General features: G+C 48.9%; 2 protein-coding genes and 1 long non-coding RNA gene across 3 annotated transcripts in view; 1 reads left to right on the top strand and 2 right to left on the bottom strand.

The window, feature by feature from the left end:
* Positions 1-23,602, bottom strand: part of LOC307224845 (uncharacterized protein) — a gene marked incomplete at its 3' end in the record, with an annotated part of 32,562 nt that extends 8,960 nt beyond the window's left edge. The window contains exon 1 of the mRNA XM_079992018.1: positions 23,543-23,602. The remainder of the gene's footprint in view (positions 1-23,542) is intronic.
* Positions 10,916-24,245, bottom strand: LOC307224862 (uncharacterized protein; the record flags this gene model as incomplete). Its single annotated transcript, XM_079992032.1, has 6 exons — positions 24,060-24,245; positions 22,408-22,570; positions 20,127-20,272; positions 18,444-19,148; positions 16,344-16,475; positions 10,916-11,061 (listed from the first exon to the last, which is right to left on the bottom strand). Exons 4-6 carry the CDS (start codon positions 18,967-18,969, stop codon positions 10,916-10,918), a joined length of 804 nt encoding a protein of 267 aa, XP_079848158.1. The 5' UTR covers positions 18,970-19,148; positions 20,127-20,272; positions 22,408-22,570; positions 24,060-24,245.
* Positions 24,246-24,282: 37 nt separating this feature from the next.
* Positions 24,283-25,057, top strand: LOC307224767. Its single transcript, XR_013842741.1, has 2 exons — positions 24,283-24,316; positions 24,636-25,057. It is a non-coding gene; the product is annotated as an uncharacterized lncRNA (long non-coding RNA).
* Positions 25,058-26,633: the final 1,576 nt, after the last annotated feature.

The following is a 26,633-nucleotide window of genomic DNA, read 5'->3' as shown; positions in this document are numbered from 1 at the left end:
TTGTGGGGGCGGGGTGGGAGGAGGACGTGCCGGGAGGGGGGGAGGAATAGAGAGGGGGCGGGGAGGAAGGTTATTCCTTTCCCGTTTTCCTCCTGTAGATCAGGAGAGCGGGGGAGGGGCTGATGCTGGCAATCCAATTACAAATTGGGGTCCCCCACCCCACAATGTTTATATTGCAAAATCCTGCCTTCCCCCACTCTACGCCACGAGCCGTGCGCCCGTGCTTTAGGTACTGGTGCTCTTCAGACGGGGGGGGGGGACAGTTATACGACTCCACCAAAACTACTTTGTGACACATTTGGGATGTGTGGATGTTGCTGTGAAAAAATGTATTGTGGGAAATGGGGAGAAAATAACAGGGGCCAACCAGAGAATATTGAGAAGCAAAGCAGCTAGTAAGCCTGATCTTTATTGATCTGTTGCAACAGGGTCCTCGCTCACCACACGCAGGAGGGCGGCGGGGGGGGGGGGGGAAGCCAGAACAAAAGTGTGCCTGCCCTTATATAGACATTTTAAATTCCCTCCCTGGAGTCCAAGACCACCCCCAGAAACATCATGCATACATCACAGAAAGGGCGGTCTACATCAGAAATCTGAGTGCTTTGTTTACCTCCTGCCTGCCAGGTTACCTGTTTAATGGTCACTTGATTGGATTGCCTGGGGATCCTGACCAGTCTTTTGCAATGATAAATAATTAGTTCCTGTGCCAGGTCACAGCCTTACACCCTATTCATATCTTAAATGTGCCCTTAAGACAGGATTTGTGAAGGAAAAGACAATGGGGAGGCTCCTCCCATCTCTTCCTCTCTTTTAAATTGGAACCAGTGAAGGCAGTGAATTCCCTGTGTGCCTTTCTGGAGGTGGTTGGAGGATGGATGGCAGCTAACAGATTGAGGTTGAATCCAGACAAGGGAGGCAGGTGTGGGGGAGGCAGGTGTGGGGGACTCCTGGTTCCTGATGGTGTAAGAGTGCCCCTAAAGGACCAGATCATCACCTTTGAGTATTGGGGTCAGTGCCCCTATTCCTCCAGCAGGAGCGATTGTGGGGCTTCCTCGCCCACTTCCATTCAGCTCCGCCATTCCCAAAGGGCAAGTCTTCTTCAGCCATTGTGGGAGCAGACGGGCTGGAAGCTGAAGCGGCTTCCCTTGGAGTAGGCTTTGTTTCCCTTTCTGCTGACCTCAGTCTCTTGGATTGTGGCCAGCTTTCCTCTTCCATTTCCCTGAGTGCTGAGCAGTGTTGGATGTATGGGGAAGCGAAATTCACCCCAGAACTTTTCCGCAGGGTTTCCTCCATAGCACAGAAGGATGGGGGGAGGGAGGAACACGTACTAATAAAGGAACACTCCTATGAATGGAGAGAAGCAGAAAGTGGAGTCCCCTATAGATCAGTATTGGGACACGTGGCTTTTCAACTTGTTCATAAATGATCTAGAGTTAGGAATGAGTAGGGAGGGGGCAAAGTTTGCTAGTGGCAGTTGTTCAAACAAAGAGAGATTGTAAGGAGCACCAAAAAGAGCTCTCCAAACAGGGAGAATGGGCTGAAAATACAGTTCATTGTCAACAAGATTAAAGTGAGGCATGTTGGGGGGCAGGGAAACACCCTCTTAATATCATGTGCAGGATCATGGGGTCTGAACTGGGTTTCTCTGTGTGCTCTAGGAGACCAGGAGAGAGGGGAGCTGGTCACAGCAGGAGGGGGGGTCTCCCTGGATGCTTCAGCAGCCGGCCTCCTCTGGGTCTCCTGGCCCCCCTCCTCTCCTCCCTCTGAGCCCGAACTGCTCTCTGCCCCAGCCTCTTCCTGCTCACCAAACCCTGTTTCCTCCAGCCTGCAACATCTTCCCTCCCGTTCTGCTCCATTTTCTCCTTCTTTCTGCTCATTGCCATCCCACCACCAGTCCCCAGGCTCTGAGCCTTCTTCCCTTGGGGGTTCCCCAGCTGGTGCCTCACACCCCCCCCAGCCAGCCAGTCCATGACAGCAAAAACAGCCATAGCAGTAAAATCATTATGATAGTAAGTAATATACACTCTGGTCCTCTGGTAGGAATACTCCCTAGCAGCAGGATTGAATAATAACTTCTGGGAATATGGAAAAGTACTATCTTCTCCAAACCCCAGAATAAGCAGGAGCTCTAGGGTTGCCCATGGGGTTCATGACTGAAGATGGGCCCCCCAGGAGACTTCCCTGGTACCTGCAGCCCCACCTTCCCCATCCTACAAATAGGCTTGGGGGGAAATCTCCCATTCAATTTCAGTATTTCAAGTTTTCTTCAGAATGCGCAGGGGGCAGGGATGAAATTCTGTTGAATAAGGAGTGTTTTGAAATCATGCAGTGGTGGGGTGACAGAGCTTGGTGCATGCCATCTTGCATGCTTGAGTAGACCAACTCCAGGGCATGAGGCACGTAGCAGCAGGGTAGGGGCCACGTGTAGAGCAATTCCCACGCTGAGGTCAAAAACACACACAGAGGAAGCAGGACTTCTTCAGTAATAGTTTACTGAGCTTTCAAAGCATACAGTTCTCACTGGGTCCCCAGTGAGGCACAAAACTTAGCTCCTGAGAGCAAATCCAGTTCCAGCAGTAAAATCACACAGAGCACACAGGATATCTAAGTCAGGCACACACACCAGCAGAAGGGAGCAAGGGAGGAAAGAGGCTGGAAGGACGCAGGGCAATGGATGTGTGTGTTTCGCTTCCTGTTGCCTGGGAGGAAAGTCAGCAACTCAGCATCTGCAGGGACTTCACGAAGAAAAGCTTTCTGCCGCTGCTTGGAGACACGTCCCAGAAACACACACTGTGATTCACGGTGTATTGCCATATCAGTTCTTCTTCAAAGGTTATCACGATGTGGTCTAGAAACCGGTATTGGACCAGGTATCAATATATCGCCCAGCCCTCATCCTCACTCACCACCAGCAAACCAGATTCATCCTCTCTCAAAAGGTGCTTTACCTCTTAGATTATACTCACATTGTTTGACATTGCCTTCAAAATTTCGTTGCTGTTCAGTTTTACATATATACACAAGCACTTCAAATACACGTCATGTGTTTCAGACTGATTTCCTGCTGAGTTCATTGCTGTGAAGAAAGAGTGGACAATGAAAGGAAAATGTCCCGTTCTCCATACATCTAAATGGGTTCTTCCTTGGGAGAGTCCCAGGATGTTCCTTAAACACTCCATTGTAAATAAAGCCCTTTTTGCAATCTTTTCATTTAAACTGCTTCTCCTCTTTGAATTTCTTGATGGTTTGTAGGGTTTCAACTCCTAAAGTTCTTCATGTTCATGGGTCTGTTGATTTAGAACTTCCACTAGGACTGAACCTGTATCTACTTTCCTGATATTTATACGGTTTGTCTTTTGTGTGAGTTTGTTGACAGAAATCAAGGGTTCCGCTCTGACTGCAGTTCCTTCCACAGTCCATACATTTAAACAGTTTCTCCCCTGTGTATATGCTGATGTTTTCTAAGGTGTCCATTCTGCCTAAAGCTCTTTCCGCACTCCATGCATTTAAATGGTTTCTCCACTGTGTGAATCCGTTGATGCATATTGAGGTGTCCACTGTTACTGAAGCTCTTTCCACACTCCATACATTTATATGCTTTCTCCCCTGTATGAATCCACTGATGTAATTTAAGGTCTCCATTCTGACTGAAGCACTTTCCGCACTCCAGGCATTCAAATGGCTTTTCGCCTGTGTGAGTCCGTTGATGTATATTGAGGTTTCCATTCTGACTGAAGCTCTTTCCACACTCCATGCATTTAAATGGTTTCTCCCGTGTGAGTCCGTTGATGTATATCGAGGTGTCCACTCTGACTGAAGCTCTTTCCACACTCCATGCATTTAAATGGTTTCTCTCCTGTGTGAGTCCGTTGATGTGTTCTAAGGGATACATTATCACTAAAGCTCTTTCCACACTCTATACATTTATATGGTTTCTCCCCTGTGTGAGTCCGTTGATGTATATTGAGGTGTCCACTCTGACTGAAGCTCTTTCCACACTCCATGCATTTAAATGGTTTCTCTCCTGTGTGAGTCCGTTGATGTGTTCTAAGGTTTCCATTATCACTAAAGCTGTTTCCACACTCCATACATTTATATGGTTTCTCCCCCGTGTGAATCCTTTGATGGTTTCTAAGGTTGCCACTGAATCTGAAGCTCTTTCCACACTCCATACATTTATATGGTTTCTCCCCTGCATGAGTCCGTTGATGTCTTCTAAGGTATGCATTATCACTAAAGCTCCTTCCACACTCCATACATTTATATGGTTTCTCCCCCGTGTGAATCCTTTGATGGTTTCTAAGGTGTCCACTCGTACTGAAGCTCTTTCCACACTCCATACATTTATATGGTTTCTCCCCTGTATGAGTCCGTTGATGTATACTGAGGTTTCCACTCTGACTGAAGCTCTTTCCACACGCCATGCATTTAAATGGTTTCTCTCCTGTGTGAGTCCGTTGATGTGTTCTAAGGGATACATTATCACTAAAGCTCTTTCCACACTCTATACATTTATATGGTTTCTCCCCTGTGTGAGTCCGTTGATGTATATTGAGGTTTCCACTCTGACTGAAGCTCTTTCCACACTCCATGCATTTAAATGGTTTCTCTCCTGTGTGAGTCCGCTGATGTGTTCTAAGGTTTCCATTATCACTAAAGCTGTTTCCACACTCCATGCATTCAAATGGTTTCTCCCCAGTGTGAGTACGTTGATGTATATTGAGGTGTCCACTCTGACTGAAGCTCTTTCCACACTCCATGCATTTAAATGGTTTCTCTCCTGTGTGAGTCCGCTGATGTTGTCTAAGGGTTCCATTATCACTAAAGCTCTTTCCACACTCCATACATTTAAGATGTTTTCCCCCTGTGTGAGTCTGTTGATGTTTTCTAAGGTTTGGATTGAAACTGAAGCTCTTTCCACACTCCATACATTTATATGGTTTATCCCCTGTGTGAATCCGCAGGTGTATTTTAAGGACTCCATTCTGACTGAAGCTCTTTCTGCATTTCATGCATTCAAATGGTTTCTCCCCTGTGTGAGTACGTTGATGTATATTGAGGTGTCCACTCTGACTGAAGCTCTTTCCACACTCCATGCATTTAAATGGTTTCTCTCCTGTGTGAGTCCGCTGATGTTGTCTAAGGGTTCCATTATCACTAAAGCTCTTTCCACACTCCATACATTTAAGAGGTTTTCCCCCTGTGTGAGTCTGTTGATGTTTTCTAAGGTTTGAATTGAAACTGAAGCTCTTTCCACACTCCATACATTTATATGGTTTATCCCCTGTGTGAATCTGCAGGTGTATTTTAAGGTATCCATTCTGACTGAAGCTCTTTCCGCATTTCATGCATTCAAATGGTTTCTCCCCTGTGTGAGTCCGTTGATGTATATTGAGGTGTCCATTCTGACTGAAGCTCTTTCCACACTCCATGCATTTAAATGGTTTCTCCTCTGTGTGAGTCCGTTGATGTATATTGAGGTTTCCACTCTGACTGAAGCTCTTTCCACACTCCATACATTTATATGGTTTCTCCCCTGTGTGAATCTGCTTATGTAATTTAAGGTCTCCATTCTGACTGAAGCACTTTCCACACTCCATACATTTAAATGGTTTTCCCCCTGTGTGATTCTGTTGATGTATATTGAGTTGTCCTCTCAGACTGAAACTTTTTCCATATTCCATACATTTAAATGGCTTCTCCCCTGTGTGAGTCCTCTGATGTAAACTTAAGTGTCCATTCTGACTGAAGCTCTTTCCACAATCCATGCATTGGAATCCTTTCTTGCCCATGTGAGTCCGCTGATGTGTTCTAAGATTTTCACTGTCAGTGAAACTTTTCCCACACTCCATACCTTTCAATGGTTTCTCCCCTGTTGGAGGTCGTTGATGTGAGCTATGTGTGCTCGTTCAGTGAAGCATATTCCACATTTCACACATTTTAATGTCTATACCTTATGAAATAAAGTGTCCCATCCCTCAGAATTCTGACTGTCTTCTCCGTCTCCTTCAGAGTGGGAGGAAAGGAAATCCTGTTTGGGTTTCTAGGAAGAGAAGAAAGGAGAAGAGAACACAGCAAGCTCCATTAGCACCTTCTCCTATTTCAACATCTCCTACATTCCCCCGCCTCCTACCCATGTTCCCAGTTTTGAGGAAACGAAGATGCAATGTCATCAAATGATAGTAATGCATCAGCAACCTTTCATAATCCTTAGTCATCGTTAATATAGCAGCATGAACTTGGAATACAGCCTATTCAAATCAATTGTTTCCTCAAAGGAAAGGCAGCTGCTCTCTGTCTATGAAAAGACTCTCTCTTTCTCTGGTTCATCGTTCCTTTGGACATTTCCCATTCTCTGCATCATAATCCTCCATCCACCCCAGTTTCCACCTCTAGATCTTTATGAATCACCTGCACAATCCCATTGGCCTCAGGAGGTCCATATAAACCATTTTGTGAGACTCAGGTCTTCGTCTTTTCCAGGGACTGTGGTCTGGGTCTGTCAGAGAACTAGTGACAAGGCTTGGTGCTTGGCGTCAGCTGAATGGGTGCTCAGGGAAACTCCTGTTCTTGGAAATGGACCTCAGTCTACATGCCTCACATTGCATGGAGAGAGCAGGAGAAGCAGAAGGAAAGCAGGTGGCGCATGGGAATCCCAGATGGAAACACCCACCCCCATTGCTGCTTATAATAATGATGTGCTGCCTGATCTTGTGCCCGTCTCCTGACACAAGACTATCCTAATCTGACACTGAAAAAGCTGGATATTAAAGGCAAATGGATAACTGTACTTAGCGGGAACTTCATCCTTGAATATGTGGTATTGATTCATTAACAACCTGAAGTTGTGTTATTTCTTGAGATATGAATTTATTCCTGATCTGTCTTAAATATCATAATTATAGGATGTCTTGGGGTGTTAGGGGAGCGGTAGTACCTTTGGTGGGGGTAATTTATCCACCATTGGCCCCCACCCACCATTGGCCCCCACCCACCATTGGCCCCCACCCCGCACTCAGCTCTCACCTGTGGCTTCCAGAAGCTGTCAGCATGCAAAATGGGCCGCAATCTCAGGAACGATTTCAACCGGCCGGCTAAACCAGGTGAGGATACCTGATACCAAATCCTTGGTGGGTTGGGGGAATTCTGCTGCCGGTGACGGCAGGCCCTGGTGGATGAGAGGATGAGAACAACAGTGAATCCCACAGTCAAGAAGGCAGATGTCAGAGCTGCCTCCAGGTCCCAGCTCACAGAGGACCAACGCTAGGCTGTAGTTATGTACAAAAGTCTTTATTGAGATTCAGTCTCCATTTTAAAGCCGCAGCGTGCAGCTCTACGTCCCGACCTTAGACCGGCGAAGTCCTGTCTGAGTCTCCTCCCCCTCCACACCAGTTTAAGACTCTCGCTTTGCTCCACCTCTTCCTAAGTTCCTTTCTCCTCTGGGCCCTCCTGCCCGCTAGGGTCTCATCCTTCCTGGACTCCTCTGACGCTGACCCTGACGATTCTTGCCCCTCCTTCCGGCGGGCTTTAGGACCTGGTTCCCTATCCGGGCTACCTTCTGTGCCGCTCGCCTGTACCTTTGAACTTGGCGCGCGCGCCCAGCCTGCAACTTTCCTCTTAACCGTTAACTCGCTCTCCGATGGAGGCGTGGTCCACCCTGACTCATCTTCTCTCGCTGGTGGTGCATATGTGGGCTCTGACACCTGGAACTCCTCCCCCCCACTACGCTCTGGTGGGGAAGCTGGTCCTGATTTGCAACTGCTGCTCTGGGAGTCCCGGCTGGCCCCTTGCTTCTGGGGTGTCCCCCTTGGGTCGCCCCTTGCCCTGCCCATCGGCGCCCCCTTCTGTGAATCTTCCGATTCGCTGGAGAGGCTCATGGAATCTATCGGGCTGCTGTCATATTCTCCTACGCTGCCCTCGGATTGCTCCCCCTCGCTTTCCATCTCCTCTCCTCCCTGCGCTCCCGCTGAGTCCCTGACATCAGATTCTGCCCATTCTGTAGAGGAAAGTGAAGGGCAGATGGGATCGTCAATCCGGGAAGGGAGCCCATTGAGAAGGAAAACTTTGCTCCTAAACCTTCATTGCCTCGTGAGTTATCTTCAGGAGAAGAAAAAGCTGTGGAGGAAAACCTACACAAATCCAGAGTGGACTCTCTAAGAGGGTTGGATGGTGCCCTGCACACCTCCTTCCAGCAACTCCTGCAGCCAAGCTGGTGCCTAACGGACTGCTCTGCTTTCCTTGGGACCATATAAGCCAGGCTGAGAAGGGGGTCTTGTTGTCTAGGCAGCCCTGAATCCCCAAACACGCTGCCCAGGCTCACAGTGCTGCTAACACAGCAATTTCAGGCCGAGAAATGAGCTCAGACCTGTGTATCAAAGTCTCTCCGATGTAGAACAAGGAAAACAGAAACACTATTTACATCATATGTCACTGTAAAGGTATTCAAAATATTTGTCTTTTGAAGAAAAGACTACCAATTATCCAATGGCCCCTTCAAAGCTAATGAACATCTGGTGCCTGGAGCTTTTGTGGGCTGCAGGACCAGGAAAGCTTCTGCCACCATTATCCTTCCAATTGGGATTCAGGCCTCATCATGGGACTGAAATTGCCCTGGTTGCGCTGTTTCCTGGTTCTGCTGGATCTCTCAGCGGCTTTGGAGACCTTTGACCATGGTATCCTTCTGGACCCTCTAGGGGAGCTGAGGGCCCTGCTATGCAGTGGTTCCCGTTTTCCTCCTGGGCCATGTCCAAAAAGTGGTGTTGGGGGATGAGTGTTCTGACCCCTGGGTGTTCTCTTGTGGAGTGCCTCAGGGCTCCGTCCTCTCCCCCATGCTTTTTAATATTTATACGAAGTAGGTGGGAGAGATCATCATGGGGTTTCGGCTGGGTGTTCCCCAGTATGTGGATGATACCCAGCTCTTCCTCTCTTTTAAATTGGAACCAGTGAAGGTCCTGTGTGAGTGTCTGGAGGCAGTTGGAGGATGGATGGCGGCTAACAGATTGAGGCTGAATCTTGACAAGACAGAAATACTGTTCCAGGGGGACAGGGGGCAGGCAGGTGTGGGGGACTCCCTGGTCCTGAATGGGGTAACTATGGCCCTGAAGGACCAGGTGCGAAGCCTGGGCATCATTTTGGACTCACAGCTGTCCATGGAGGCACAGGTCAGTTTTGTGTCCAGGGCAGCTGTCAGCCAGCTCCATCTGGTACGCAGGATGAGACCCTACCAGCCTGTTGACTATTTCACCAGAGTGGTGCATGCTCTGCTGATCTTCTGCTTGGATTATTGCCATGTGATACATGAGGCTACCTTTGGAGGTGACTCGTAAACTGCAACTAATCCAGAATGTGTTAGCTAGACAACAGAATGGGAGCAGCCGCTGAGACAACAGAACACCAGTCCTAAAGGATAGTCACTGAGTACATTTCTGAGCACAATTCACATTGTTGGTGATGACCTTTAAATTGCTGTGGTTGCATTTTTCAGGCACAGAATCCTTTTATGCCTTCAGTCACAAATTTATTTGCTGAAGGAATTTTTTTGCTGTCTCTGAGCGTTTTTTCCTACTCTGCTAATTGTATGTCGAACTTGCTCTGGAGATCATTGCGGAGGAGCAAGATCTGCAACCTAAAGCCCTAAACAGCCTCGGGTATGTAGACCTGAAGGAACATCTCCACCCTCATCGCTCAGTCTGTACACTGAGGTCCTCCTTTGAGGGTCTTCTGCAGGTTCAACCCCCCCATGAGAAGCGAAGATACAGGGAAGCAGGCAGATGGCAAGGAAATGGGCAACTATCTGACATTTAGAAGACAGCTGAAGGCAGCCCTGTAGCGGGATGTTTTTAATGTCTGATGTTTTGCTTTCTTTTATGTTTACTGTAAGCTGCCCAGAGTGGCTGGGGAAACCCAGCCAATTAGGCAGGGTAGAAATACTACAATCATTCTTATTATATTGTGATATTTTTGTAGATACTTTGGAATTCGTACTTCAGTATCAGTTCATGAAACGTTATGGGTGGAGAAAATCACAGGGATGCCATAAACTGCAATCCCACCCACAACTTCTCATTCACATACAGTCTATAAATTTGAGAAGGTCACACACCTCACCTTTGCTAATACTGGCCTGTATAGGCACACCTTGCATGTAGAGCCTCCAGCCACAGGCACTGTATAGCATGAAAATGGGTCCTTTGACTGGGAAGATTCATGCAATTGCTATCATCAGATGCTGAAGGATTGTATCTCAGCTTGTCAATCACCCTGACACTGCCTACCAAAAATAAGAGGAACAGAAATGCTTTTGAGGTGCAGCTTCTATACCAATCCTGCGAGCCATTCCATGGACTCTGCACCCCTGTTTCTGATGACAGGTGTACATTATCCTCATCCTCAATGAAGCAGGCAGTGGAAAAGACACTTAAAGATGGAAGCCTGAGAGAGAGGGAAAGGTTTCTGGCTGCTTCCTGGGTGGGATTGCGGAAACAAAGCGCCGCTTCTCAGAAGGCCTCTCCCCTCCTCTCTTCTCCTCAGGATTTGAACCACTGTGTCTGGGGCGGGCAGGAGCTTCTGTGGGCGTGAAGAGGATGGAGCTTGCGGGAAGGAAGGGGTGGGGGGACTGGACCCCTCCCCCACTTTCCAGGGATCCCTCTCTGGTCGCCTTGAAGGGGTGGCCGATTCTTGGGTGGGAGGGAGAAGCCAAGGAGGCCCCTCTGGAGATTCCCGGCAGGCGCCAGGATGGAGACATCTCCCCAAGGACTGGTCTTCCAGTATCTCTGTATCTCTCTCTCTCACTCTCTCCCATTGCTGCCCTTCCCTGCCCCAGGGATGCTCCCCCCCCCCGCCGACTTCCTCGCCCCCCTCCCTCTTTCCCTGAGTCTCCCCTGCACCCAGAGGCCGCCTTGGCGGGGCTCACCCCTCATCCTTCGCGCCCCACCTCTCCATCCAGAGGACAACCCCCCCCCACGAGCCACACGGGGGTCTCTATCCAGGCGTCCCTCGAGCCCGTTAACCCTTTCATGACCCGCCTTTCTACATGCGGAGCCCACAGGGCTCCAGGGATCCCTGTGGGGGGGAAACGGGGCACGGGGTCCTCATGGGGTCTCCCTCCGTTGGCACCCCATGTCCGCCTCTGCCAAGGGGCAGCAGGCGTGCAGGGATCCAGGCCATGCCGACGCGACCCACGAATGGCGCTTTGGGGAGCTGGCGGGGGTCTCTGGATCCTTCTCTCGCCTCCCCCCGCGACCCCTTTACCTCTTGGTCCTCGATCCCGATTCTCATTTCCTTTCCTGCAACATCGATGTCTGGGGGGGGGTCCCCTGCCGCCCCTCCCGCCCCTCCTCCCCTTTCCGAAAGGGCGCGCCCCTAGAGCTACGGCGCAGAGCAGCAATTCGGAGTGGAAGCTCCACTTCCGGGAGAAGCAGGCAGGTTGGGAGGGGGGCTCACCCCCACCCCTCCATTCCCGGAACAGAAGCCGGATTCCGAGGAGGAGGAAGAGGTGCAACGTATGGGACCAATTTGAGGTTGTGAGGGCGGGGTGCGACAATGATGTACCGGAAGGGGAGGAATTTAGTGGGGGGGGGGAGGAAGGTTTTCCCCCTCCCCTCTTCCTAGTGGATCAGGAGAGAAGGGAGGGGCTGATCCCGGCAATCCACTTGCAAAGTGGGGTCCCCCACCCCACACTCTAAATGTTACGGAAATTACGGGGGGGGGCACATCTTTAAAGTTAAATATTATAAATATTATACCTGAATGTATCCTTTCAACTTGACAGCTCAGGGAAGTTACCTAGCTTTAAAAATAATATAAAATCATCTCCTTTCCCAGTTTTCTTCATTCCAAAACTATTTTCCCCTTGAAAAAGGACTCCAGGAAGTTCTCAGAGGTGGCAATTGCTGGGCTCATTGTTAGCCAAAGGAAGCCAAATCTCATCACCTGACTCGCCTCAGGCTCCAGACATGCAAAGGAAGTTCTATTGGACTTTTGGGTGGTGGGTACTTAAGACATATTTGTCTATGCTCATCTTATACCTGAGTCTTGCCCTCCCATGTCTGCTTGTGCTAATCTTTGGGCATGTTTGCCAAGGTTAACCCCTCCCCTTCTGTGACATGTCAGTGATGTAGCAATGATGCTGTATTAACTGTATTCTGGGATATGGTGGGAAAGTTTTAAAAGTCCTTGTCACCCCATCCTCGGGGTTCAAATTTGCTTTTTGAACCTATTGCGCAGTAAACTTTGGTCTACAGCTGGTATTTCCTCCGGTTGGGGCTGGACTTTATTCCTTTATTCCGCAGGGTCCCACGGGCTCTGCCCGGCCAGCTGGGGGACAGAGCAGCCTCGCACCTAGATTTTTCCATAACACTTTATATTGCAAAATCCTTCCGTCCCCCACTCTATGCCACGAGTCGTCCATCCGTGTTTTAGGTATTGGTGCTCTTCAAATCAGGAAGGGGGGACAGTTATACGACTCCCCAAAAACCCCAAGTCCCCACCACACACTCTAAGGCCAGGACAATGACCGTTGACACAGGCACCTTCCATGCACAACAGCAAAGAGGCTCAGAAAAGCAGCCTATACAATTGTAGCAAGAAGCGGATACCATGAATCGAACTGTTTCCTCCGACTCTCCGATATTGTATAGAAAACTGTTGAAACGTCAACAGTTACTTGCTTCCAATGGCTAATGACTCCTCTAGAATTGGGGTCTCCAGGGCTCCCCCTGACTCCATAATCCCTTAGGAGGCAGGAGGCAATCAAGGGCAGCACATGTCCCAGACAGAAATCCATTGGGATGGTGGGTTGAATCCTGATGCATTCAGAGGAGAAGCGGAGGAAAACCTTGCAGTTGGGGGGATGGGTAAATACTATTATGGTTCTTTGGGGAGGGGGGTAGTTAAAAGGTGTGGGGAAACTGGGGTTGTTGAGAGGGGTAGGTAATTGGCTCATGTTTCTAAATTCCAAACACTCCTACTTTGTGACACATTTATGATGTATGGATGATGCTGTGAAAAAATGTATTGTGGGAAATGGGGAGAGGTCTTAAAAGTTCATGCAACCATATGCAATTGTTGTAAGAATTTTGAGGTCTAATATATATAAAATAAATGTTCCAAGCAAATGTTGTAAACAAAAAATCTGCCCTTTTCCCCTTTAGGGGTATCCAAGAGCCCATATAGAGTCCTTACGTAGGTTCCCTATTGGTAGGAGAAAATAACAGGGGCCAACCAGAGAATATTGAGAAGCAAAGCAGCTAGTAAGCCTGATCTATATTGATCTCTTGCAACAGGGTCCTCACTCACCACACGCAGGAGGGAGGGGGAACCCAGAACAATGGCACACAAGACCTTCTATAGACATTTTAAATGCCCTGCCCTGGAGCTCAAGACCATCCCTCCATACATCATACACACATCACAGACGGGGTGTAACCCAAGACCACCATCCCCAGATACATCATACATCACAGAAAGAGCTGGAAAGAGGTGGTTGGAGGATGGATGGCAGCTAACAGATTGAGGTTGAATCCAGACGAGGGAGGCAGGTGTGGGGGAGGCAGGTGTGGGGGACTCCCGGTTCCTGATGGCGTAAGAGTGCCCCTAAAGGACCAGGTCATCACCTTTCAGTATAGGGGTCAGTGCCCCTATTCCTCCAGCAGGAGCGATTGTGGGGCTTCCTCGCCCACTTCCATTCAGCTCCACCATTCCCTAAGGGCAATTCTTATTCAGCCATTGTGGGAGCAGACGGGCTGGAAGCTGAAGCGGCTTCCCTTGGAGTAGGCTTTGTTTCCCTTTCTGCTGACCTCAGTCTCTTGGATTGTGGCCAGCTTTCCTCTTCCATTTTCCTGAATGCTGAGCAGTGTTGGATGTATGGGGAAGCGAAATTCACCCCAGAAATTTTCCGCAGGGTTCCCTCCGCAGCACAGAAGGATGGGGGGAGGGAGGAACACGTACTAATAAAGGAACACTCCTGTGAATGGAGAGAAGCAGAAAGTGGAGTCCCCTATAGATCAGTATTGGGACATGTGGCTTTTCAACTTGTTCATAAATGATCTAGAGTTAGGAATGAGTAGGGAGGGGGCAAAGTTTGCTAGTGGCAGTTGTTCAAACAAAGAGAGATTGTAAGGAGCACCAAAAAGAGCTCTCCAAACAGGGAGAATGGGCTGAAAATACAGTTCATTGTCAACAAGATTAAAGTGAGGCATGTTGGGGGGCAGGGAAACACCCTCTTAATATCATGTGCAGGATCATGGGGTCTGAACTGGGTTTCTCTGTGTGCTCTAGGAGACCAGGGGAGAGGGGAGCTGGTTGCAGCAGGAGTCGTCGTCTCCCTGGATGCTTCAGCAGCCGGCCTCCTCTGGGTCTCCTGGCCCCCCTCCTCTCCTCCCTCTGAGCCTGAACTGCTCTCTGCCCCAGCCTCTTCCTGCTCACCAAACCCTGTTTCCTCCAGCCTGCAACATCTTCCCTCCCATTCTGCTCCATTTTCTCCTTCTTTCTGCTCATTGCCATCCCACCACCAGTCCCCAGGCTCTGAGCCTTCTTCCCTTGGGGGTTCCCCAGCTGGTGCCTCACCCCCCCCCCAGCCAGCCAGTCCATGACAGCAAAAACAGCCATAGCAGTAAAATCAGTTTGATAGTAATATACACTCTGGTCCTCTGGTAGGAATACTCCCTAGCAGCAGGATTGAATAATAACTTCTGGGAATATGGAAAAGTACTATCTTCTCCAAACCCCAGAATAAGCAGGAGCTCTAGGGTTGCCCATGGGGTTCATGACTGAAGATGGGCCCCCCAGGAGACTTCCCTGGTACCTGCAGCCCCACCTTCCCCATCCTACAAATAGGCTTGGGGGAAAATCTCCCATTCAATATCAGTATTTCAAGTTTTCTTCAGAATGCGCAGGGGGCAGGGATGAAGTTCTGTTGAATAAGTAGTGTTTTGAAATCATGCAGTGGTGGGGTGACAGAGCTTGGTGCATGCCATCTTGCATGCTTGAGTAGACCAACTCCAGGGCATGAGGCACGTAGCAGCAGGGTAGGGGCCACGTGTAGAGCAATTCCCACGCTGAGGTCAAAAACACACACAGAGGCAGCAGGACTTGTTCAGTAATAGTTTACTGAGCTTTCAAAGCATACAGTTCTCACTGGGTCCCCAGTGAGGCACAAAACCTAGCTCCTGAGAGCAAATCCAGTTCCAGCAGTAAAATCACACAGAGCACACAGGATATCTAAGTCAGGCACACACACCAGCAGAAGGGAGCAAGGGAGGAAAGAGGCTGGAAGGACGCAGGGCAATGGATGTGTGTGTTTCGCTTCCTGTTGCCTGGGAGGAAAGTCAGCAACTCAGCATCTGCAGGGACTTCACGAAGAAAAGCTTTCTGCCGCTGCTTGGAGGCACGTCCCAGAAACACACACTGTGATTCACGGTGTATTGCCATATCAGTTCTTCTTCAAAGGTTATCACGATGTGGTCTAGAAACCGGTATTGGACCAGGTATCAATATATCGCCCAGCCCTCATCCTCACTCACCACCAGCAAACCAGATTCATCCTCTCTCTCAAAAGGTGCTTTACCTCTTAGATTATACTCACATTGTTTGACATTGCCTTCAAAATTTCGTTGCTGTTCAGTTTTACATATGTACACAAGCACTTCAAATACACGTCATGTGTTTCAGACTGATTTCCTGATGAGTTCATTGCTGTGAAGAAAGAGTGGACACTGAAAGGAAAACGTCCCGTTCTCCATACATCTAAATGGGTTCTTCCTTGGGAGAGTCCCAGGATGTTCCTTAAACACTCCATTGTAAATAAAGCCCTTTTTGCAATCTTTCCATTTATACTGCTTCTCCTCTTTGAGTTTCTTGATGGTTTGTAGGGTTTCAACTCCTAAAGTTCTTCATGTTCATGAGTCTGTTCATTTAGAACTTCCACTAGGACTGAACCTGTATCTACTTTCCTGATATTTATACGGTTTCTCTTTTGTGTGAGTTTGTTGACAGAAATCAAGGGTTCCGCTCTGACTGCAGTTCCTTCCACAGTCCATACATTTAAACAGTTTCTCCCCTGTGTATATGCTGATGTTTTCTAAGGTGTCCATTCTGCCTGAAGCTCTTTCCGCACTCCATGCATTTAAATGGTTTCTCCCCTGTGTGAGTCTGTTGATGTGTTCTAAGGGATCCATTATCACTAAAGCTCTTTCCACACTCTATACATTTATATGGTTTCTCCCCTGTGTGAGTCCGTTGATGTATACTGAGGTTTCCACTCTGACTGAAGCTCTTTCCACACTCCATGCATTTAAATGGTTTCTCCTCTGTGTGAATCCGTTGATGCATATTGAGGTGCCCACTGTTACTGAAGCTCTTTCCACACTCCATACATTTATATGCTTTCTCCCCTGTATAAATCCACTGGTGTAATTTAAGGTCTCCATTCTGACTGAAGCACTTTCCGCACTCCAGGCATTCAAATGGCTTTTCGCCTGTGTGAGTCCGTTGATGTATATTGAGGTTTCCATTCTGACTCAAGCTCTTTCCGCACTCCATGCATTTAAATGGTTTCTCCCGTGTGAGTCCGTTGATGTATATTGAGGTGTCCATTATGACAGAAGCTCTTTCCGCACTCCATGCATTTAAATGGTTTCTCCCGTGTGAGTCCGTTGATGTATATTGAGGTGTCCATTATGACAGAAGCTCTTTCCACACTCCATGCATTTAAATGGTTTCTCCCGTGTGAGTCCGTTGATGTATATTGAGGTGTCCACTCTGACTGAATCTCTTTCCACACTCCATGCATTTAAATGGTTTCTCTCCTGTGTGAGTCCGCTGATGTGTTCTAAGGGATCCATTATCACTAAAGCTCTTTCCACACTCTATACATTTAGATGGTTTCTCCCCTGTGTGAGTCCGTTGATGTATATTGAGGTGTCCACTCTGACTGAAGCTCTTTCCACATTCCATGCATTTAAATGGTTTCTCTCCTGTGTGAGTCCGCTGATGTGTTTTAAGGCTTCCATTATCACTAAAGCTGTTTCCACACTCCATACATTTATATGGTTTCTCCCCCGTGTGAATCCTTTGATGGTTTCTAAGGTGTCCACTCGTACTGAAGCTCTTTCCACACTCCATACATTTATATGGTTTCTCCCCTGTATGAGTCCGTTGATGTGTTCTAAGGTGTCCATTCTGACTGAAGCTCTTTCCGCATTTCATGCATTCAAATGGTTTCTCCCCTGTGTGAGTCCGTTGATGTGTTCTAAGATATCCATTATCACTAAAGCTCCTTCCACACTCCATACATTTATATGGTTTCTCCCCTGTGTGCGTCCGTTGATGTATACTGAGGTTTCCACTCTGACTGAAGCTCTTTCCACACTCCATGCATTTAAATGGTTTCTCTCCTGTGTGAGTCCGCTGATGTGTTCTAAGGTTTCCATTATCACTAAAGCTGTTTCCACACTCCATGCATTCAAATGGTTTCTCCCCAGTGTGAGTACGTTGATGTATATAGAGGTGTCCACTCTGACTGAAGCTCTTTCCACACTCCATGCATTTAAATGGTTTCTCTCCTGTGTGAGTCCGCTGATGTTGTCTAAGGGTTCCATTATCACTAAAGCTCTTTCCACACTCCATACATTTAAGAGGTTTCCCCCCTGTGTGAGTCTGTTGATGTTTTCTAAGGTTTGAATTGAAACTGAAGCTCTTTCCACACTCCATACATTTATATGGTTTATCCCCTGTGTGAATCCGCAGGTGTATTTTAAGGTGTCCATTCTGACTGAAGCTCTTTCCGCATTTCATGCATTCAAATGGTTTCTCCCCTGTGTGAGTACGTTGATGTATATTGAGGTGTCCACTCTGACTGAAGCTCTTTCCACACTCCATGCATTTAAATGGTTTCTCTCCTGTGTGAGTCCGCTGATGTTGTCTAAGGGTTCCATTATCACTAAAGCTCTTTCCACACTCCATACATTTAAGAGGTTTTCCCCCTGTGTGAGTCCGTTGATGTTTTCTAAGGTTTGAATTGAAACTGAAGCTCTTTCCACACTCCATACATTTATATGGTTTATCCCCTGTGTGAATCCGCAGGTGTATTTTAAGGTGTCCATTCTGACTGAAGCTCTTTCCGCATTTCATGCATTCAAATGGTTTCTCCCCTGTGTGAGTATGTTGATGTATATTGAGGTGTCCACTCTGACTGAAGCTCTTTCCACACTCCATGCATTTAAATGGTTTCTCTCCTGTGTGAGTCCGCTGATGTTGTCTAAGGGTTCCATTATCACTAAAGCTCTTTCCACACTCCATACATTTAAGAGGTTTTCCCCCTGTGTGAGTCTGTTGATGTTTTCTAAGGTTTGAATTGAAACTGAAGCTCTTTCCACACTCCATACATTTATGTGGTTTATCCCCTGTGTGAATCCGCAGGTGTATTTCAAGGTATCCATTCTGACTGAAGCTCTTTCCGCATTTCATGCATTCAAATGGTTTCTCCCCTGTGTGAGTCCGTTGATGTATATTGAGGTGTCCATTCTGACTGAAGCTCTTTCCACACTCCATGCATTTAAATGGTTTCTCCCCTGTGTGAGTCCGCTGATGTATACTGAGGTTTCCACTCTGACTGAAGCTCTTTCCACACTCCATACATTTATATGGTTTCTCCCCTGTGTGAATCTGCTTATGTAATTTAAGGTCTCCATTCTGACTGAAGCACTTTCCACACTCCATACATTTAAATGGTTTTTCCCCTGTGTGATTCTGTTGATGTGTATTGAGTTGTCCTCTCTGACTGAAACTTTTTCCATATTCCATACATTTAAATGGCTTCTCCCCTGTGTGAGTCCACTGATGTAAACTTAAGTGTCCATTCTGACTGAAGCTCTTTCCACAATCCATGCATTGGAATCCTTTCTTGCCCATGTGAGTCCGCTGATGTGTTCTAAGATTTTCACTATCAGTGAAACTTTTCCCACACTCCATACCTTTCAATGGTTTCTCCCCTGTTGGAGGTCGTTGATGTGAGCTATGTGTGCTCGTTCAGTGAAGCATATTCCACATTTCACACATTTTAATGTCTATACCTTATGAAATAAAGTGTCCCATCCCTCAGAATTCTGACTGTCTTCTCCGTCTCCTTCAGAGTGGGAGGAAAGGAAATCCTGTTTGGGTTTCTAGGAAGAGAAGAAAGGGGAAGAGAACACAGCAAGCTCCATTAGCACCTTCTCCTATTTCAACATCTCCTACATTCCCCCGCCTCCTACCCATGTTCCCAGTTTTGAGGAAACGAAGATGCAATGTCATCAAATGATAGTAATGCATCAGCAACCTTTCATAATCCTTAGTCATCGTTAATATAGCAGCATGAACTTGGAATACAGCCTATTCAAATCAATTGTTTCCTCAAAGGAAAGGCAGCTGCTCTCTGTCTATGAAAAGACTCTCTCTTTCTCTGGTTCATCGTTCCTTTGGACATTTCCCATTCTCTGCATCATAATCCTCCATCCACCCCAGTTTCCACCTCTAGATCTTTATGAATCACCTGCACAATCCCATTGGCCTCAGGAGGTCCATATAAACCATTTTGTGAGACTCAGGTCTTCGTCTTTTCCAGGGACTGTGGTCTGGGTCTGTCAGAGAACTAGTGACAAGGCTTGGTGCTTGGCGTCAGCTGAATGGGTGCTCAGGGAAGCTCCTGTTCTTGGAAATGGACCTCAGTCTACATGCCTCACATTGCATGGAGAGAGCAGGAGAAGCAGAAGGAAAGCAGGTGGCGCATGGGAATCCCAGATGGAAACACCCACCCCCATTGCTGCTTATAATAATGATGTGCTGCCTGATCTTGTGCCCGTCTCCTGACACAAGACTATCCTAATCTGACACTGAAAAAGCTGGATATTAAAGGCAAATGGATAACTGTACTTAGCGGGAACTTCATCCTTGAATATGTGGTATTGATTCATTAACAACCTGAAGTTGTGTTATTTCTTGAGATATGAATTTATTCCTGATCTGTCTTAAATATCATAATTATAGGATGTCTTGGGGTGTTAGGGGAGCGGTAGTACCTTTGGTGGGGGTAATTTATCCACCATTGGCCCCCACCCACCATTGGCCCCCACCCCGCACTCAGCTCTCACCTGTGGCTTCCAGAAGCTGTCAGCATGCAAAATGGGCCGCAATCTCAGGAACGATTTCAACCGGCCAGCTAAACCAGGTGAGGATACCTGATGGGTCTCAAATCCTTGGTGGGTTGGGGGAATTCTGCTGCCGGTGACGGCAGGCCCTGGTGGATGAGAGGATGAGAACAACAGTGAATCCCACAGTCAAGAAGGCAGATTCTGCCCATCCTGCAGAGGAAAGTGAAGGGCAGATGGGATCGTCAATCCGGGAAGGGAGCCCATTGAGAAGGAAAACTTTGCTCCTAAACCTTCATTGCCTCTTGAGTTATCTTCAGGAGAAGAAAAAGCTGTGGAGGAAAACCTACACAAATCCAGAGTGGAGTCTCTAAGACAGTTCGATGGTGCCCTGCACACCTCCTTCCAGCAACTCCTGCAGCCAAGCTGGTGCCTAACGTACTGCTCTGCTTTCCTTGGGACCATATAAGCCAGGCTGAGAAGGGGGTCTTGTTGTCTAGGCAGCCCTGAACCCCCAAACACGCTGTCCAGGCTCACAGTGCTGCTAACACAGCAGTTTCAGGTGGAGAAATGAGCTCAGACCTATGTATTAAAGTCTCTCCGATGTAGAACAAGGAAAACAGAAACACTATTTACATCATATGTCACTGTAAAGGTATTCAAAATATTTGTCTTTTGAAGAAAAGACTACCAATTATCCAATGGCCCCTTCAAAGCTAATGAACATCTGGTGCCTGGAGCTTTTGTGGGCTGCAGGACCAGGAAAGCTTCTGCCACCATTATCCTTCCAATTGGGATTCAGGCCTCATCATGGGACTGAAATTGCCCTGGTTGCGCTGTTTCCTGGTTCTGCTGGATCTCTCAGCGGCTTTGGAGACCTTTGACCATGGTATCCTTCTGGACCCTCTAGGGGAGCTGAGGGCCCTGCTATGCAGTGGTTCCCGTTTTCCTCCTGGGCCATGTCCAAAAAGTGGTGTTGGGGGATGAGTGTTCTGACCCCTGGGTGTTCCCTTGTGGAGTGCCTCAGGGCTCCGTCCTCTCCCCCATGCTTTTTAATATTTATACAAAGTAGGTGGGAGAGATCATCATGGGGTTTCGGCTGGGTGTTCCCCAGTATGTGGATGATACCCAGCTCTTCCTCTCTTTTAAATTGGAACCAGTGAAGGTCCTGTGTGAGTGTCTGGAGGCAGTTGGAGGATGGATGGCGGCTAACAGGACAGGGGGCAGGCAGGTGTGGGGGACTCCCTGGTCCTGAATGGGGTAACTATGGCCCTGAAGGACCAGATGCACAGCCTGGGCGTCATTTTGGACTCACAGCTGTCCATGGAGGCACAGGTCAGTTTTGTGTCCAGGGCAGCTGTCAGCCAGCTCCATCTGGTACGCAGGATGAGACCCTACCAGCCTGTTGACTATTTCACCAGAGTGGTGCATGCTCTGCTGATCTCCTGCTTGGATTATTGCCATGTGATACATGGGGCTACCTTTGGGGGTGACTCGTAAACTGCAACTAATCCAGAATGTGTTAGCTAGACAACAGAATGGGAGCAGCCGCTGAGACAACAGAACACCAGTCCTAAAGGATAGTCACTGAGGACATTTCTGAGCACAATTCACATTGTTGGTGATGACCTTTAAATTGCTGTGGTTGCATTTTTCAGGCACAGAATCCTTTTATGCCTTCAGTCACAAATTTATTTGCTGAAGGAATTTTTTTGCTGTCTCTGAGCGTTTTTTCCTACTCTGCTAATTGTATGTCGGACTTGCTCTGGAGATCATTGCGGAGGAGCAAGATCTGCAACCTAAAGCCCTAAACAGCCTCGGGTATGTAGACCTGAAGGAACATCTCCACGCCCATCGCTCAGTCTGTACACTGAGGTCCTCCTTTGAGGGTCTTCTGCAGGTTCAACCCCCCCCCCATGAGAAGCAAAGTTACAGGGAAGCAGGCAGAGGGCAAGGAAATGGGCAACTATCTGACATTTAGAAGACAGCTGAAGGCAGCCCTGTATAGGGAGGTTTTGAATGTCTGATGTTTTACTGTCTTTTATATGTACTGTGAGCTGCCCAGAGTGGCTGGGGAAATCCAGCCAGTTAGGTAAGGTAGAAATACTACAATCATTCTTATTATATTGTGATATTTTTGTAGATATTTTGGAATTCGTACTTCAGTATCAGTTCATGAAATGTTATGGGTGGAGAAAATCACAGGGATGCCATAAACTGCAATCCCACCCACAACTTCTCATTCACATACAGTCTATAAATTTGAGAAGGTCACACACCTCACCTGTGCTAATACTGGCCTGTATAGGCACACCTTGCATGTAGAGCCTCCAGCCACAGGCACTGTATAGCATGAAAATGGGTCCTTTGACTGGGAAGATTCATGCAATTGCTATCATCAGATGCTGAAGGATTGTATCTCAGCTTGTCAATCACTCTGACACTGCCTACCAAAAATAAGAGGAACAGAAATGCTTTTGAGGTGCAGCTTCTATACGAATCCAGCGAGCCATTCCATGGACTCTGCACTCCTGTTTCTGATGACACGTGTACATTATCCTCATCCTCAATGAACCAGGCAGTGGAAAAGACACTTAAAGATGGAAGCCTGAGAGAGAGGAAAAGGTTTCTGGCTGCTTCCTGGGTGGGATTGCGGAAACAAAGCGCCGCTTCTCAGAAGGCCTCTCCCCTCCTCTCTTCTCCTCAGGATTTGAACCACTGTGTCTGGGGCGGGCAGGAGCTTCTGTGGGCGTGAAGAGGATGGAGCTTGCGGGAAGGAAGGGGTGGGGGGACTGGACCCCTCCCCCACTTTCCAGGGATCCCTCTCTGGTCGCCTTGAAGGGGTGGCCGATTCTTGGGTGGGAGGGAGAAGCCAAGGAGGCCCCTCTGGAGATTCCCGGCAGGCGCCAGGATGGAGACATCTCCCCAAGGACTGGTCTTCCAGTATCTCTGTATCTCTCTCTCTCCCTCTCTCCCATTGCTGCCTTTCCCTGCCCCAGGGATGCTCCCCCCCACTTCCTCGCCCCCCTCCCTCTTTCCCTGAGTCTCCCCTGCACCCAGAGGCCGCCTTGGCGGGGCTCACCCCTCATCCTTCGCGCCCCACCTCTCCATCCAGAGGACAACCCCCCCCCACGAGCCACACGGGGGTCTCTATCCAGGCGTCCCTCGAGCCCGTTAACCCTTTCATGACCCGCCTTTCTACATGCGGAGCCCACAGGGCTCCAGGGATCCCTGTGGGGGGGAACGGGGCACGGGGTCCTCCTGGGGTCTCCCTCCGTTGGCACCCCATGTCCGCCTCTGCCAAGGGGCAGCAGGCGTGCAGGGATCCAGGCCATGCCGACGCGACCCACGAATGGCGCTTTGGGGAGCTGGCGGGGGTCTCTGGTTCCTTCTCTCGCCTCCCCCCGCGACCCCATTACCTCTTGGTCCTCGATCCCGATTCTCCTTTCCTTTCCTGCAACATCGATGTCTGGGGGGGGGGGTCCCCTCCCGCCCCTCCCGCCCCTCCTCCCCTTTCCGAAAGGGCGCGCCCCTAGAGCTACGGTGCAGAGCAGCAGTCCGGCGCCGAAGCTCCACTTCCGGGAGAAGCAGGCAGGTTGGGAGGGGGGCTCATTCTTCCCCCCCCCCCTATTCCCGGAACAGAAGGCAGATGGCGAGGAGGAGGAGCAACATATTGGGGAGGGGATTTGGGGTTGTGGGGGCGGGGTGGGAGAAGGATGTGCCGGGAGGGGAGGGGGATCCCTGCGTGGGGGAAACGGGGCAAGGGGTCCTCGAGGGACCCCCGAGGTGGGGGTCCCATGTCCGCCCCCGCCCCTTGGCAGCACTCGTGCAGGGATCCAGCCCATGCCTATGGGACAGGGGACCCGCAAAAGGCGCTTTGGGGAGCTGGCGGGGGTCTCTGGGTACTTCTCCCCCCCCCCCCCGCGACCCCTTTACCTCTTTGTCCTCGCTCCAGAGTCTCCTTTCCTTTCCTGCAATATCCAGGGGGGGGGGGGGTGGGGGGGTGTCCTTCCCTGCCGCCCCTCCTCCCCTTTCCGAAAGCGCGCGCCCCTAGAGCTACGGCGCAGAGCAGCAGTCCGGCGCAGAAGCTCCACTTCCGGGAGAAGCAGGCAGGTTGGGCGGGGGGCTCATTCTCCCCCCCCCCCTATTCCCGGAACAGAAGCCGGATTCCGAGGAGGAGGAAGAGGTGCAACGTATGGGACCAGTTTGAGGTTGTGAGGGCGGGGTGCGACAATGATGTACCGGAAGGGGAGGAATTTAGTGGGGGGGGGAGGAAGGTTTTCCCCCTCCCCTCTTCCTAGTGGATCAGGAGAGAAGGGAGGGGCTGATCCCGGCAATCCACTTGCAAAGTGGGGTCCCCCACCCCACACTCTAAATGTTACGGAAATTACGGGGGGGCACATCTTTAAAGTTAAATATTATAAATATTATACCTGAATGTATCCTTTCAACTTGACAGCTCAGGGAAGTTACCTAGCTTTAAAAATAATATAAAATCATCTCCTTTCCCAGTTTTCTTCATTCCAAAACTATTTTCCCCTTGAAAAAGGACTCCAGGAAGTTCTCAGAGGTGGCAATTGCTGGGCTCATTGTTAGCCAAAGGAAGCCAAATCTCATCACCTGACTCGCCTCAGGCTCCAGACATGCAAAGGAAGTTCTATTGGACTTTTGGGTGGTGGGTACTTAAGACATATTTGTCTATGCTCATCTTATACCTGAGTCTTGCCCTCCCATGTCTGCTTGTGCTAATCTTTGGGCATGTTTGCCAAGGTTAACCCCTCCCCTTCTGTGACATGTCAGTGATGTAGCAATGATGCTGTATTAACTGTATTCTGGGATATGGTGGGAAAGTTTTAAAAGTCCTTGTCACCCCATCCTCGGGGTTCAAATTTGCTTTTTGAACCTATTGCGCAGTAAACTTTGGTCTACAGCTATTTGCTCCGGTTGGCTGGACTCCTTCCTTTATTCCGCAGGGTCCCAACGGGTTCTGCCCGGCCAGCTGGGGGACTGAGCAGCCTCGCACCTAGATTTTTCCATAACACTTTATATTGCAAAATCCTTCCTTCCCCCACTCTATGCCACGAGTCGTCCATCCGTGTTTTAGGTATTGGTGCTCTTCAAATCAGGAAGGGGGGACAGTTATACGACTCCCCAAAAACCCCAAGTCCCCACCACACACTCTAAGGCCAGGACAATGACCATTGACACAGGCACCTTCCATGCACAACAGCAAAGAGGCTCAGAAAAGCAGCCTATACAATTGTAGCAAGAAGCGGATACCATGAATCGAACTGTTTCCTCCGACTCTCCGATATTGTATAGAAAACTGTTGAAACGTCAACAGTTACTTGCTTCCAATGGCTAATGACTCCTCTAGAATTGGGGTCTCCAGGGCTCCCCTGACTCCATAATCCCTTAGGAGGCAGGAGGCGATCAAGGGCAGCACATGTCCCAGACAGAAATCCATTGGGATGGTGGGTTGAATCCTGATGCATTCAGAGGAGAAGCGGAGGAAAACCTTGCAGTTGGGGGGATGGGTAAATACTATTATGGTTCTTTGGGGAAGGGGGTAGTTAAAAGGTGTGGGGAAACTGAGGTTGTTGAGAGGGGTAGGTAATTGGCTCATGTTTCTAAATTCCAAACACTCCTACTTTGTGACACATTTGTGATGTATGGATGATGCTGTGAAAAAATGTATTGTGGGAAATGGGGAGAGGTCTTAAAAGTTCATGCAACCATATGCAATTGTTGTAAGAATTTTGAGGTCTAATATATATAAAATAAATGTTCCAAGCAAATGTTGTAAACAAAAAATCTGCCCTTTTCCCCTTTTGGGGTATCCAAGAGCCCATATAGAGTCCTTACGTAGGTTCCCTATTGGTAGGAGAAAATAACAGGGGCCAACCAGAGAATATTGAGAAGCAAAGCAGCTAGTAAGCCTGATCTTTATTGATCTGTTGCAACAGGGTCCTCACTCACCACACGCAGGAGGGAGGGGGAACCCAGAACAGTGGCACACAAGGCCTTCTACAGACATTTTAAATGCCCTGCCCTGGAGCTCAAGACCATCCCTCCATACATCATACACACATCACAGACGGGGTGTAACCCAAGACCACCATCCCCAGATACATCATACATCACAGAAAGAGCTGGAAAGAGGTGGTTGGAGGATGGATGGCAGCTAACAGATTGAGGTTGAATCCAGATGAGGGAGGCAGGTGTGGGGGAGGCAGGTGTGGGGTACTCCCGGTTCCTGATGGCGTAAGAGTGCCCCTAAAGGACCAGGTCATCATCACCTTTGAGTATTGGGGTCAGTGCCCCTATTCCTCCAGCAGGAGCGATTGTGGGGCTTCCTCGCCCACTTCCATTCAGCTCCGCCATTCCCAAAGGGCAATTCTTCTTCAGCCATGGTGGGAGCAGACGGGCTGGAAGCTGAAGTGGCTTCCCTTGGAGTAGGCTTTGTTTCCCTTTCTGCTGACCTCAGTCTCTTGGATTGTGGCCAGCTTT

This window comes from Podarcis cretensis (genome assembly GCF_951804945.1).
Source record: "Podarcis cretensis genome assembly, chromosome: 10".
Taxonomy (NCBI): Eukaryota; Metazoa; Chordata; class Lepidosauria; order Squamata; family Lacertidae; genus Podarcis; species Podarcis cretensis.
This window is presented reverse-complemented; position numbering and strand designations above follow the sequence as displayed.